General features: G+C 38.7%; 1 protein-coding gene across 1 annotated transcript in view; it reads left to right on the forward strand.

Moving 5' to 3' along the window:
• The window catches only part of rims4 (regulating synaptic membrane exocytosis 4), a 51,016-nt gene extending 36,969 nt beyond the window's left edge, over window positions 1–14,047 (forward strand). The window contains exons 4-6 of the mRNA XM_035661123.1: window positions 819–920; window positions 4,834–4,973; window positions 11,142–14,047. Coding sequence (XP_035517016.1) covers window positions 819–920; window positions 4,834–4,973; window positions 11,142–11,360 — 461 coding nt within the window. The 3' untranslated portion in view covers window positions 11,361–14,047. The remainder of the gene's footprint in view (window positions 1–818; window positions 921–4,833; window positions 4,974–11,141) is intronic.
• Window positions 14,048–16,161: the final 2,114 nt, after the last annotated feature.

Here is a 16,161-nt window from a genome sequence, read left to right on the forward strand (position 1 = left end):
ATCACAAGATCTGCTAGATTGGCAACCGTTGCTTCGTAAAAGGCGTCTCCTGTTCTCAAGCTTTGGCGTGCTTCAAGCGTGAATAAAAAAGAGTGGTGCGCGCCTCTGTTCATTTGGCGCTAGCGATCAGTCGGGCCACACCGCCTGCGCCACGTGACCGACTTCCGAGTTCATCTTTGCACGTCACAGCTGGTCGGCCGGGCGGACCACTCATCAGCTCAACGGCAAGCATTACTCTGAGGTCCTTATAATAAAGGTAGAGATGTTTGGCCAACATGTACGATCCTTCAATGAAGGAACAGAGAGATTTCAACATTCATGGCCAGAAATCGCCTGAACCAGAGCTGAACCAGAGAGACAGACATTGAACCTCTTTAAAGATGCATAACGAAGAATTCTTAGCTCTCCAGGCAATACTCTGACATCTGTGACTCCTTGTCAGCAGTTATTGCATTTGCCTTTGCCCTCTTGTCAATCTCAAAAGTCTCTACAGTCTACCAAAAACAATTTGCAGGACTGCACTTGTGTTTAATGGATTATCGAGTCCAAATGCTATCACTCTTTACATGGATGGTAAAGGGTTTAATTCAGAGTATCTAAAGATGGAGCTACATCTCGGTTGCTCCATAAAAAACCTTGAACCTTTAATCACATTTAGAAAGACACCTGTGCTGTTTATTTTGTGTTTTGATGACATCCATGTCTTGATTACGTATTTATGTTATTTATGATACTTGATGTAAACTTATCAACATGTACTATAAAAGAATAACTCATATTCACCTTCTCCATCCCGATTGTGTTTTAATACATCCCAGGTGACATAGAGATCGGTCTGATGGAGAGGAACGGGGGTTTGGAGGTGGAGGTCGTTCAGGCCAGAGGACTCACCATGAAACCAGGCTCAAAGGGACCTCCAGGTCAGTCCACTCTGGTCTGTTTACTGAGCAAAGAAACAAAGCTGTCCTTTTCAATAGGATTTTCACAGTCAAAACATAAAAACTGATTTTTTCCATTAAAAAGACTGCTGTTCATCAAACAACTGCCGTATCTGCAGTTACATGCACAAGACAGCAAATAGCATCAGCTACACACAAACAAAACAGCCTGCAGCGGACATTCTAAAACTAATGGGATATATTCTTCAAAAACACAATTATGGTCCTTCAAGATATGAAAGATGTATGAGTGAAGAGGAGGAAATTGTGTTTTCACTGACTGTTCAGGGAGTTAACATACTGAGCAGAGGGAGGAGATCTGCTAAATAAGTAAGATCTACATTTGCTTCTTAGTGAAACATGCAGCATGTTGCTCTGACTTCAAATGCTGCTCTGTAGTATCTGCATGGGAGAAAAACTCCAGTATTTGGATGGTCCGAGTTTCTGACATCAGTCTGAAAATGGTTGTCCAGCTATAATGACATTAGATGGAAGAATCAGTGTTCAAAAATAAATGTGAAAGCCAAACACATCAGCACATATACGGGTCTGTGTCACAGTTAGGCGCAGCCAGAGTGTTACAAACAATGAGGTCAAGAGTAATGTACCCAGTGCACCCCACCACTAGAGAAATGCTTAAACGGCATAGCACAGTGGTTCCCAACCTAGGGGTTGAGACCCCACTAGGGATCGCCAAAGCTTCACTGGGCGTCGTGAGGCCTTCTTGATTTTAAGGCATGTAAGAAAACTTAACAAATGTAAACAATAGGCCTATATGTCAGAATTTCATTTGTTTTTGTGATGAGACTAAATTAAATTGTTCTTTTTAAAGTTCAGATTATTATTTAGGATCTAAACTGAACACAAGCTATATTCACAGAGCCTTCACTCTCTGATAAACAGCTTTGTCCTGCATTAGAAAAGTTCAAACAACCAAACAGCTAATGAGGAGAAAACACTGAATTTTAAAAAAAGAAGTGTATTAAGCATGTATGCTCATTAAACATGTAATAAATATGTATGACAGACAGAAAATTCTATGAAAAGTAAAAAAAAAAAAAAAATCAGGGAAAATCATCTCAATATTGATATTGATCAATATTCAAAGGAAAATAATCTGCTTAAAATTTATGCAAATTGCTCGTTTTACATAAACTTAGTCAGGGGTCGGCAGTTTACTCAGTGACAGCAATGGGGCATATTCATTTAAAAGTACACTGTGGCATTTTTAACCACTAGTAGCGCAATGGACCAATGTATTTATGAGCAGGCTCTCATTTTGTTTGTTATTGTTTGTTACATTGGTGGCGTGCACATGCAGGTGGGTGACCTGATGCACATTCCTTACAAAAATTTGACATCACTCCACTCATCAACACGCCAACAAATGCACCGTCAAAGACATGGAAGAGGTCAAGCATACACACAGTCTGTTTTAGTGAGAAACACTGAATGTAAACATGTTCCACAGGGCACCTTTAGTGTTCAAATATGATTATTATGTTAAATAATAGATTTAATTTCCCCACATGATGTTTGTATTGTCTGCTACTTCAAAACCTTGCATACATTACCGCAGCCCCGGTCACAGGAGCACTAGTTATTCAGTGACACATTTTCTGCATTTGCACTCTACAGTACACCCCAAGGATTTTCAGCTTCATGCATAGTTGCACCTGAAATATATCAAAATCAAAATGCACTTGGAGAGCTGTTAACATGAGTTGGCTGCCCAGTTGGTTTTACTGTATATTAAACGGAGCAATACATCAAGCGGACACGAAAGTGATCAAGGCAAGAATCGGCTAGTTTAATTAATTAATCAGATTACTTGACAGGAAATAGAACGAGGACTGGCACAATGTCAGCATGACATCATGAGCTGTTGTTTTATATATTTTATTTTTTTATTTTGCAGCAAGTTGGATTGTGTAACAACAAACTATTAACTCTGATTGTATCCCCTGTGTGGTTGCATAATGTTAAACCAGCCATTGATCCTAATTGCATAAGAACAAAACAGCATCAGCAAATAAGGAAAAACAAAAACATTATCTGGGAAAAAAACTATAGGAGAGAGATAAAAGAGAAGAGGATAATAAACAGAGCAAAGCACAAACAAGAGTCGGACGGACGAGAGTAGAGAGCGATTTAACGTGAATGAATGAAAAAACATGCTGGTGAAAACAGCGAGACATGGAGATGAAAGGAAATCCATATATAGTAGAAAGACAAAGCAGAACCTTGCTCCATATTTCAGTGTGCCGGGGTCTAATCTTTAATCTTGTCATCTAATATAAAAAGCTTTGGTCTGTGTGTGTGTGTGTGTGTGTGTGCGCGTGCGTTTGTGTCAGTCAGTCAAAGTCAAAGTCTAGTCTCATGTTGTTATTGTTTTGGGTTGTGTTACCTAGCAACAAAGTTTCATTCCAGGAAATAAAATTATAAGACCGGTGTTCGCTACATTATTAGAAAGCTGTATTTCTTCATTAAAGCACAGCAGTATGATGCAGGCTGATGACTTGCAGGGTGATAAATGACAAAAAAAAAAAAAAACACTTTCAGACTGAAAGCTGCCCTATGACGGAGAGATGACAGAGATCAATTTGTAGGAAAACTTTATAAACAATTCTGCTCACTCACAGGAATTTCTTCAGGGTGCTAACAGCAATTGTTTGCATGTGTATGTATAAAGTGTGTTTTGCATAATCTGATGTTTTTTGAGGATTTTAGTCCTTTTTGTGCAGAAAATTTGAAACTAATGGTTTGAAATGGTTTTTGCATGAGCTTTGTACAGTGCAGCAGACTTCCCCCTCCTCTGCTCTGCCTTTGTCTATTCTCCTCAACTCTGCTCTGTGAAACTCTTAAGGGACCATCAGGGACTACAAGGCGAGGCTACTGAGCTAATCTGCTAGCATGTCTACTGCCAGCAGTAAACTGTTTTATCTTTATAATCCATGGCTGTCAGCTGGATACATAAGTATTATGAGTGTTTATTTAAAAAAAAGTTTAAATTAGAGATGTCTTAAGCCAATCCTAACACCAACATTATGTGATAAGTAAAACCGCCCATTGTTTGCATCTTGATTGCATCAAGTCTGTTTCAGGAGTTGCATTCTCCCAGTTAAACATTTACACATATAATATCAATATTTTTTTCAGTTTAATAGTTTTGAACCAAGACCTTCAGTATTTGGATCAAGTAAATTGTAAAAAATAGGGTTTGCCAAATTGCTATCCTGTTATTTCAATGCGTCAGATACATATTAAATCACCAATTATATCTTATATTGTTCTTTATATATTTATTTTAACTGTGTATGATGAGCATCTTTGGCTCAAAAGGATTGTTTAAAAGATTAAGTTCTATCTTATCTCATTTTCAGATTGTAGCTTGAGTGTGTGACTTGCATCAGGATCAAAACCTAAAAAAGGCCTGTTCATAAACAATGGTACAGAACCTATTAGAGAATCGATAACAATGGGATCCATAGATATGAATAAGGTTAATGTCATATTCTGGAGGGAGGTTAGATAACCTCTTTATTTAGGTCACTGAAGTCTTACAGCAGAAGCTACAAGGTTTGTACTTTAAGAAGTCAGTAACCTGCTGACAAACAAGCAACCGGAAAGTACCCCACTGATGCTTTTCACTGTCTCTGTCTGTCACATGACCCTCGCCTTGCAGGTTGTATCAGTCCCTCCTCGAGTCCCCTATCTTGTCTTCTACTGTGCTCTGCTGTAATCTGCCTTCTTCTACTCTTCTCTACTCTGCCCTCATCTATTCTTCTCAGGTTCTACTGTCCCATATTGTTCCGTCTGTTCTAGTCTACAGTTTGAACTCTGAAGGGGTTTACACTGAGTTCAGGTTTAACGTTTCTGTCTGCTGTCGTTTCAGCGGCCTACATCAAAGTTTACCTCTTAGAGAACGGGATCTGTGTGGCCAAGAAGAAGACCAAGTCAGTGAGGAAGTCTCTGGATCCTCTCTACAACCAGGTCCTGGTCTTCTCCGAAAGTCCACAGGGGAAAGTGGTGCAGGTGAGATCTGATTTTCAGGATTTACACATGAAAAAGACCAAGACAAGGATAAAATAGCTTATAAAAAATAGAAATCACTTACAATGTGAACAAAGTAGCTTATGGTAATTCAGGAAATGAGCAGACATTTTAATCAAACCTGAACTCTCCTTAATTCCCCCGAACCATTGACAAAATACAATGAAACCTGAGGCATTGGTGCTTTGAGCTAAATGCTAACACCAGTATGCTCATATGGGCTCAATGACAAAGCTAGCATGCTAATGTTCAGCAGGTATGTTCACTATCTTAGTTTATAGAGTTAGCATGCTAACATTAGCTAGTTAGCACTAAGCACAAAGTAAAGCTGTGGCCGTTGGGATTGTATTTAGGTAGAAACTGAATTTCTTACCCTGAGCGAAACATGAATGTGTGGGGAAATCCATCCAGTAGTTGTTACTACTTCACTATTACTACTCAAAAACTACAAATGTGAACCTCATGGTGGCGCTAGAGGAAAAGTCAAATGATCACCAAAGTCATTAGGATTCATCATCTAGGACTACAGGTGTATGAAATTGACAATAACCTTGATATTTAAAAACGGACATCTCAATATTGTGTTAATAATACTCATATAATAATATGTTAATAGTGTTGCGTGGTTCACCGTCCAACATAGTAGGTGTCAAATTAATTTGGCAAAAAAGAGACAAAACACACAATAAAAATTAAAGATGACTTTGACAGCATTATTATTTTAATTTAAATGTTTGACATTTTCTATAGATATTACGATAATACTGTGATTTCTTTTGGCCACGGTAATCATGTACTGACAATCTAGGAGCCATGAATACCAAAGTCAGTGGGATTCATCCTCTGGGGACCATGAATGTCTGTATAAAACTTCCATATTTCAGTCTGGACCAAAGTGGTGGACTGACTGGCAGCCATGCTATTACCACAAGAACATCAAGGTAGTGGAAAAAACAATTTAATAACCCCAAAACAGATGAATCCTGTCAGACTGTCACCATAAAATAACAAAAGTGTCTCACTGTGAATGCGTGGATTGATGAATGCAAGTTAGTGACTAAAAAGTTGAGGAGGTGCAGAGGAGAGACAGCAGAAGAAGTTGGGACGAAGAGGTTGACATTTCCAGTGAGAATCTGACCTGGGGGACCGGGAGGCTGTTTGATTCAGCTGCTTTCAGGATCAAAAATGTCACAGAGGAGAGACTGATCATTACAGCGGATTCTGAGCTCTGTCACTTCTTTCCTTCCACTTTTCATTTTGTATTGTTTCAATGTCACTCTTTTCCTTCTTTTTCCACTCTTATTCTCCTTCCTGTCCTTTATACATTATTTTTTCTCATTGCTGCATTATCTCCTCCTTTTTTGTAACGTTTTCTCCTCCTCTGCTTTTCTGCTTGCTACCCTCTCTTACTTTTAGTCACCTTTTTCACTGTCTTTTTTCTTTCCCTTTCTACCAACCTTTGTTCAATAGCCATTTGTTCTTTCTTCCCTTTTCTGCTTTTCTACCTAACTCTTTCATTTCTGTCTTTCTCTCCCTTCCTTCTCTTCAATCCTCTCCTTCCATCATTTTCATTTTTTTTCATTTTTCCTTCATTCCTTATTTCATTCCCTTCTGTACTATTTGTTCCTGTTCCATCCTGATATGTTGCTGTATTTATTTTCGTTTCTGTTATGTTTCATGTTACCACTCACTCTATTCACATTTGTTTTCTTATTATTTCGTTTTGCTGTAATCCTGTTACAGTAATGTTTCATTTCGCCTTCGTAATGGTGAAATAACACGTAACACCAACATGCACACTCTCTGTTTTAACCTTGTGTGCGTCAGGTGTTTCTCAGTAATCAGCAGGTGGAGACGGTGGTGTGTTCAGTGGAGAGGCCTGCAGATCTGCCTCAGGCTGCTCTACTGCTCCTGTCGCTGTGTAATTAGCCACTAAACGCCTCCCTCTTAATTATCTGCTGTCTGTGTCGCTGTCCACCGAGTTTCATCAAACTCATTCACACTGGATAATGAAAATCGCTGAAATCAGCAGCGCTTTTCAATTTGTCACTTCCTCATTTAGCAAAGCACAGCGCTGCAGAAAATTCATTCAAAATACTTCCTCAACCGACTCAATGACGCATGGGAAGAAACCAAAGTGTTAATTCAAAGAACATGATTGTTGACATTGTAGTGGGCTTTGCTGTAATCAGCTGCTCCAATAACTTTGTGGAGACTTTGTGGAAAAAAATGGAAAGTAAAAACCACAATCCTCTGCTCCACACAATCAATTTTACTTTCCTAAATCTCCATTATTATTAAATCTGTATGCTTCGATCACATTCTGAGCGGCTTCCAAATAAAGGACAGACAAGTGGCCGCTAAAAGACCCGAGCAATCTGCCTGAACAGGGCCAGCGATGAGCCTCCACCTGGTCTCTGTTGTCAGTTTGGTGCTGCGTTTCTTAATCTGTCGGCTATGACTGATTTACCCAAACATCTCTGCTTTCACTGTGTAAAAATGTTTCCACTCTGCCACTGCAGTAATGATTTAGAACACAACACATAAATCACCCACTGGACTCATTTATACTGATATTGATATACTGATCATTTGCTTTGAAGTCCCTGGGACTTTTGTATAATTGTTTGAAATTGGGATTCATGTAAAGCAAAGCTGAAGACCTTTTTCCCTTTATTTCGTCTATAATGAATGTCTCATGGGCCTTTGGGACCGGTGTATGTGTGTCTTAAACAGAGGTCAGGTCAGTGTGCTTTGAAGGTTGCGGGTTTGAACCTCTGTGTGTTCAATGACAACGCCTTCAGAACGTCCTGAGGCTGCTCTCACTGAGTAATTAGCTGCTAAACGCCTCCTTTCTAATTATCGGCTGTGCATCTTTCGTCTCCTCTTCTCTCTGCTACCATCCCCTGATCATCTAATTTTCTCTCTTATCTGGGGCTCTCTGACAATGTGTAATCTTTTATGTTGTTTTGTTTTCCATATGCTATTGTGTGTTTGCTTTGCATTTTCTTGAGTAAATGCAATCTATATTCCAGCTTATTTCTGTGAGCTGAGTGTATGTGAGTGCTAACGATCTCTATCAGTTTGTTTCTCTATTTAAAAATCCATTGTTATCTTTCTTTCAAAGTTCAGATAGGCTTTATTTACATAGAATATAACCATTGTTGCATAATTAGGTACACGAAGTACAGAAGCAACCAACAATAAAAAAATAAAAAGGTTTTCTTTTTCTTCCATTACCCTTTATGTATGACAGCTTTTTTCTGTCTTTTTCAGAAGTGGGAAAAGTAGCAAATCTAGGATTTATTTGTCCAAATGTGTCACTCTTATCTCCCTCTCTCCCATCATTCTTTATTATTCTGTCTCTTCTAACCAGAGGGAGTTTCTGGTGTCAGAGCTGAGTGGCTCAGGTAGAGACATGCTGAGCATCGGAAGTAATCTCTCTATCTGATTCTATACTTTAGGGCTCAGTCACACCAGAATGTATAAAAACAAAATTTCTTGAAAGCAGTCCTTTTAATCAATCAAAAGAGGTAAATCTGTACAGTGCTTTTGTGAACTTTGACACCTGAACCACCCTGATGTAGTCTTCCAGCATCACCTACCCTGCATAATAAGTATGTGGTGACCAAAACAAAGTGGACTTTTAAACATTACACTGATAGTTGAACATCTCTAAAACCATGTGCATGAATCTGTTGCTACAACAACCTCCACTCTTCTAGGAAGACTCAGGGATTTGCTCCCATTCATCCACAAAAACATAATTGAGGTCCAACGCTGATTGTTGTTGGCCGAAAGGGTCGGTTCCAGTTCACCCTGAAGGTGCTTGATGTAGTTGAATTTAAGGTCCAGTGTGTAACATTGGAACTATTGGCAGAAATGCAATATAATATTCACAGGTAGGCTCCTATGTAAATTCATAGGAAGGTTTCTCCTTCATGCTTGGACTGGGAGGGCGAAGTGAGGGGGTTGAAATCAGCAATTACAGTACACAGCTAGATACCACTAGATACTGCACACTGATCCTGTTGCCACAAGTTTGGAAGAAGACCATTATCTAGAACATATTGTACATTGTACACTGTACATGTGAACTGGCCCAGATAATAATAATAATAATAATATTAAAACAAAATGCAAACATAAATAAGTACAATGAAAAAAGCAAAAACAAGCAATAAGCAAAGGTGTTTTAAGAAGAATATCCAAATGAATTTTGCTGTCCTACTTTCTGGTGTTAGCAAGCACTTACAGTTCTCTTTCCTTCAATTTAAGTTCATCCATCCGTTGTCTGTACCCACTTATCCTCACTTCAATGCAACATGCTGTTTTTTTTTTTATTAAATCCCTTTTTGTCTGTCCATCAGTACCAGCACTGTGAATGTGTTTGTGTCTGTGCCGAAGTTCCACTTCCTAGAAAGTGGACTAAAAGAGGATCTAGGACACTGTATCTTTTATCTTCCATACTAAACACTCAACCAGTTTCTCTTGTTCCACCATGCATGTCTCCTTCTCCCAGTGTCTCTCTCTCTCCGCTTTATTGGTTCAGCTCAGAAAGAAAAGATAGATTCTCTTTCTTTAAAGATTGTGGGAACAGACTGAAGCATCTCTGTGTCTCTGTGGAAATCAGTTGCAGATACACACTCACACATACCAAACAAATTGGTATGCTGGCATGCACAGACACACAAGACCACCACACACGCAGACTGATATTGATTACTTTGTCCGCCGCTTGACAAGATGTGGGGCTGTCTGAGATGAGCCCTGATGTTATCAGGATGTCAGGAGACAGAGGACACGTAACGTACAAACACACACAGGTCTCTAAGCACATACCGCCATCATCTGCCTCTCTCACCCTCTCTCACTTTCTCTCACACAATCCCTCTTCATTAACTTTAATTGAAACCTCCGCCTGCTCTGTGTTGCCGTAACAGAGAGAGGGAAACTGTCAAGATCCAGTATTGCTTCAGTACAGATTTCCAAACCATCTGGATTACTGATAATTAACCTCACCCTCTTAACCTAATTACTTTGTAAATTAATCATCCTGGTCATCCACAGAATGTTTTAGGCACAATTCAAAGACCTCTGATGCCATGTTGAGGCATCAAATCCATTGAAATTGACTGAATTCTCTTTAGTGGGCTGAAAACACAGACAGGAACATTATTGCATCTACCTGTAGACAGAGCTTTTCTGATCAATAACTTCTATAAAAATGATGTGATATTTATGGCATTATAGTCAGGATATTAATATAGATTTAAAAGAGCTCCTGGAAGTCATACAGTAGGCCTCTATTGTTTGCTAAATTGAATAAAAAATAAAAACTGCTATCACTAAGTCCCGCCCTCACACCCTGTGCACTGTTATTGGCTGGGGTCTACACACCCACTACCTAAAGGTTGACACCCAGAACACTGAAAAATAAAGAAATACGGGCGAAGGGCAGGGTCTTTACAGATACAGACAGCACCACACACTTTAATTTATGGAAAAATACCCAAAATGGTTCATATAAAAATGTGCATTATACAATTACATTCAATACATTACTTTTTAGATAATGTGCATTATACAATTTATCTAAAAAGTAATGTATTAAATGTACCTGCAAACTGCTCCCTGTTAATCTTGAGATGAATCCTATTAACTTTGGTGAACCCCAGTATTAGTATTGGTTGGATTTCCATTGGATATTCACAGATATTCAAGGTCCCTGTAAATATAATGACCTTGAACTGCTGATGGCAGTAGAGAAACCGTACAGTATACTGTCAAATATCTCAACATCTACTACTTGTCCTGTGCTCTGTATGCCCAAGCATCGTCTATGATCTCCTCCTTTTGACGTCTCTGCAATGTAGTGATGTCAAACAGTGACCGTAAAAACCACCGACTGGTTAAGGCACTAGTGCTTTGGTATCTTACATTGTTATGGTCCAGGTATCATATTTGGGTTTCTTGAAAAATCAAAGCAGGTCTTTTGAGTGTTTTAAGTAGAATATATTTGAAACTCGTATGAACGATTACTTTGCACGCTTAAAAAGCTGCTCTTATTTTTGTATTAACTCTGCTTTGACATGTAAATGCAAATATATTATGAATACATACATTTATATCTCGCCACCCTTTTTTAAGGTGATCGTCTGGGGCAACTATGGACGGATGGACCGCAAATGCTTCATGGGTGTAGCTCGAATCCTATTGGAGGAGCTGGACCTCAGCACAATGGTGATTGGCTGGTACAAGCTCTTCCCTACCTCCTCCATGGTGGACCCAACGATGGCACCACTCATCCGCCATTCCTCCCAGATGTCCTTGGAAAGCACCATCGGGCCCTGTTGTGAGCGATCCTAAGACTCACGCAAAAATATAAAGTTTTGTTGTTGCGGCTAAGACTCTACAACTGTCTCAACAAAAACCTAAGACACATTTTTATATATAGCCTGTGGCCCTGCACCCGGGTCAGCCAGGTGGTGCTGCTCCTCAGCAGATAGGTGTCTTACCCAAGGGCACTTCGACAGGTCCAACCACACCACTCCCCTGACTGGGAAATGATTTTACTAACTAGTAGGTCATTTTGCCACTCAATGGAAATGTACTGTAATTATTTTGATATTGTATTAGACTGTTTCCCAAGACTCATGGGAAGCACATTTCTTTTGTTGTTGCAACCGACCGCCCCTCAGACTCACAGAAAAATTTCGCTTTCTTCAGATCTCTTTGATGAAAAAGCAAAAACTTACTTAATGAGGATACTTCAAAGGAGGGCTCGGTTGCCAACATTGATTACATCCTATTGGGACCACAATACACGGCGGGCTCAGCTTTGCTTCAGCTACGCGCCTTCTTCGCAGCCTACATTCAATTGTCATTCCCAGGACTCTTTGTTGTCTTGGTGTGTCCTCATTAAGGGGCTGGACAGCTCCTGAGTGTTATCTGTCAATCCACGAGTCCAGAGAGAAAGTGAGACTGCCCTCGGACGGTTTGAGACACCAGCGTCCCATTCTGCAGGAGCATGGGGACAGCAGGTTTTAGATGAAGGGATCTGTGCGCAGCAGGACTACAGAGGACTTCAAAAAAGAATGAAGACATCTTGGTTTCGAACACTCTGACTTGAGCTGTTTTTGGTTTTTGTGTCACACATTTGGCCCTTCTGTGTTCAGTTTGTTTGGTACTCTGTGTGTGTGTGTGTGTGTGTGTGGAACAGGCATGAATGAAAACCCCTTTCATCTTCTAGATCTCTACCTGATCTTGGGGATCCAGAGTACTGCTGGGTTTCTATCCTGCCAGTTGGCCTGGATATACTTGTCGCACCAGGTATAAATTGGTTCCTGAGTGGATTTATATGGTTTAAAAGAAGAACTAGCAGGTTCTGAGTTCCCAAAGACCATGTGCAAGTATGACCCAAGAGTCATTTTCATTCCAATCAATCATTCAATAAGCTGATTTTATTCAGTATTGTGTCATCTACTATGGAAGGCACTTTTTAGATAAATCAGCTAGAGTTGTGTTTGGTGAGGATGAAAACATGCAGACTTGTGATCTCCGACCCCATTTTACCTGGTTGTTTTTTTTAATCTAAATTGATTACACCCAAATAGAGATTTCCAGCTTAAAGCAATTTGAAATCTGATTGCCTGAACCCGTTAATTACATTATACCCTAGTGCATTATGCTGCCACTAAAGATGCATCCCAAAGTGGAAAAATGGCATATACAGATATCTGGCGTGACAGCCAAACTAAACTGGATTTTATGCGCTCAATATATTGTATTAGATCTGGATTAGAAATCAAAGTGGCTAACCATACATGCATGTGACTGTCACGTCCAAATGCAATGTGGTTAAACCATATCAGGATACAATCTAGATACAGCTGTTATTAAACTGCCAAGTGTAAATGGGGTCTGAAAAGTTAAGGCTGTCATGTCCTCATTTGGTTCAGTTCTGTTCTGTGTTTTCACATCCACCTGGTCGTGCAGGTCACATCAAGTGCAGGGGTTAGTTATTGTACCTGTGTTGTAGCGCTGACACGTGATACTAATACAAAAAAGACATATGTTTCCACAGGCATTGAGGACAGTAGCCTGGCTGACAGTATAGGGCTGAGAACTTGCTGTATATCCCAGTTTAATTGTAGTTTGGAATGCTCTTTAGCTTATACTCTAGAAGTAGATTTTTAAGATTCCTCCTCTCTTTTTTTAAAGCTTTGGCTAACAGTTGTCTAATAACAGTTTCTACTGTGCCAATTTCTACCAGCAAGTGTCTTCTCCTTCCTCTTCTTCAATTACCTTGCAGCATGTGCTATTGTGAGGGAGGAACACAAACAACCACTCACAACATCTGACAGCAAGTATTCAGGCCGTGCAGAGACGCATCCCTTTTATTCTAAATTACAGCCCTAATCCACAAACCGCCAAGGCACCTGGTGATTAGCCATGCTACGACTCAGTACGGAGAGAGGAAGAGAGGGAGGAAAAGGAAAGAGAGAGGAAGGAAGCATGAAATGTACTTTGCATCATCCAAACAAAGGATCTGTCTGGACTGACGTTCGCAGATTAAAAAAAAAAGGACACAAAAATAGGATGAATTTAAAGGGAACACAATGTGCACACTGTAGAGAAATTTATAGTTTATTAACGAACAAAAGTATATGTATTTAATTTGGGCACTTTATGATTCTTAATGTTTTTTTATGTGTAAATATTATGGTTGTTAGTGTCTTTTGGAGTGAGCCAAAGTTAATCTATAATGACGTAGTTGATTAATGTTAAAATCTGAGGGAGGGAAGGGATATCCTTGCTAGTTACCGTAAGATTGTAGCATTAGCTGGTAGCATCCGCATGACTGATTAAAACTTCTAATTAATTAGCAGGCAACTTGATAAGACTAAGCATGAGCTATAAGCTATACAGAAAGAGGAGGGATGAAATACAGTGTGTTGGGTTGAGACCAACATCAATTGAGGAATAAATACATATGTAGCAATTGAAATCAGATTCAAAGTTTACTGAATTTCATTTTGGGCTTTTTTCTTTCACACACACACAAAAAACTTGTTGTTTTTTAATTTTGAAGCAAGATTTCAGAAAAAAATCCAATTTCTCTTACTAATTAACAATATTTTAATGAAACACTTTGGAGTGTCTTTACTCTAAAACAAAAACTTTTCAAAATAGGCCTCTGTTTTGCCAGTAGCAGTGTTGCAGGGATATTAATACTGTATTTATTTCCAAACAAATTAGCTACATTCTATAAAGCAATAATCAAAACACATCCAGTCATTGCAGCTTTTCAGTTGTTCAGTGGAAAATGACCAGCTTAGCCGGTGATTTTCACTGCAGTAACATTTATCAGTTATTCAACAAGACAATTATCTTAATGTCTTGATGTCCAAGAGAAATATTATACAGCACGAGGATTTTTATGATTTAAAAAAACACCTTGGAAATTGTTTGAAGGATCTAAATGCAGTAACTGGAAATCACTTGTTAAGCTGTCACCCAGCGTTCATGTTTTTTTTCCATTAACTTATTCCAGGGAAAGTGTCATGTAGTCTCTAAGGAATCTCTGTTTACAGAAGGAGCTGGAATATAATAGCCCATGAAAGATTAAAATTTCTGATACGAAAAATGCAGGATCATTTTTCACAACCTGAAACCACATTGAAAAGCATGGATTCTAATCTAATGATAACTGCCTGGTAGTTAGAACAAGAGGACTGTTTTTAAAAATGGGGGTGATATTAGAAAAGTTGTATAAATCAAATATATATATATATATACACATACGTATATAATAAATATAAATATATTTAAATGTAACTCCTCTAACTGTGACCCAAGGAATGTCTTTTTGTCAGTGTTCTTTTGTGCCAAAATTTAAAACTATTTTGAGGGCTGATTTCCCAATTGAGGACCAATGAAAGAGGAAAGTTTACACACTTGGCATTCAATTTTCTTTCAGAAAACCATAAGCTGAGTACATCCTGTTCTAAAGGAATGACTTTGCATCCAAGATGAACAACTCTGCAGCTGAAACAAAAGTAATATTGCATGATAATGATATAGATTTACTGAAGATTGATTGAGAGTTAGAAATATAAAGCGGTAACCATCATAGAAGCGTCCCATCTATACATCTATCCTGCAGCAGCTGCCTGTACAACACAAGTGTTGTAAAGTATTAATCAATGTTAACAAAGAGCTGATTGTTCGTAGCATTTAAAAGCTAAAAGACCTTTCCTAAGAAGGGTGGAGCAGCATGGCAGCAGGAGAATTGCATGCATGCAGTGAATGATGGCTTTTCTATGATGGCTACAGGTGCAGACTCTGGCATTCGTGTGAATTTGGTGTAAACATGTATACACCTGACCCTTGCAAGAAAACTTTCTTCTCTGATTGTTTGGGAGAGAGACAAAATATATGCCAACATTGCTAGCAGGATTAAGAGTAATTAATGTTTGTTTAATTAAAAACTGATTGTGTAATTTTGCTCATCAAAAGCTACTTGTTCACCAGTCTTAATTTGTTTGTGACATTTCGTAACTTTGAAGGCAAACAAATGAGCTATGTAGATGTTAGAGTTGACATATTCAGCACCAAAAATGTAAGTTTTTGCATTCACCCATATTTTGATTGTGTCTGCCACATGGATGTTAATTATGTACTACTATCAATTGTAATGTAAGTAGAGGCCTTAAACACACCAATATACATTTTGTCAGGGCTAAGGACTAAGAATTGTCACATAAAGTAATCAATATGACGCAAAAAAAGTTTTACAGTGTCACCATTTCAACCCATTACCTAAAGTAATTTAAGTGTCATCTAAGGAAATTATTATATTTGCGTATGTTCTTAATGAATTTCTGATATATTGATATTTCAACTGACTATTTGTGTATTCTCCCCACGCCTTGGTGTGGGCTTAATTGAACAAACTGAGCAAAAAAAAACAACCTTTTTTTGCAGAGTAGATATTCAAACATTCTGACCTGTTTCTTAACAAGACTTATTTTCTAAACTTAGAATGTACACTATCTTACACTAGTGTTTGTTTATTGATGTTTGAATGCACATAATGGTACTTTGTGGTTTCAATCAAGTAGAGTAAAATGAAGAAAGAAAAAAAAGAACATTCGCAATTTAGCCA

Source organism: Morone saxatilis, unplaced genomic scaffold (assembly GCF_004916995.1).
Source record: "Morone saxatilis isolate NCDOM2014 unplaced genomic scaffold, NCSU_SB_2.0 Contig18, whole genome shotgun sequence".
Taxonomy (NCBI): domain Eukaryota; kingdom Metazoa; phylum Chordata; class Actinopteri; family Moronidae; genus Morone; species Morone saxatilis.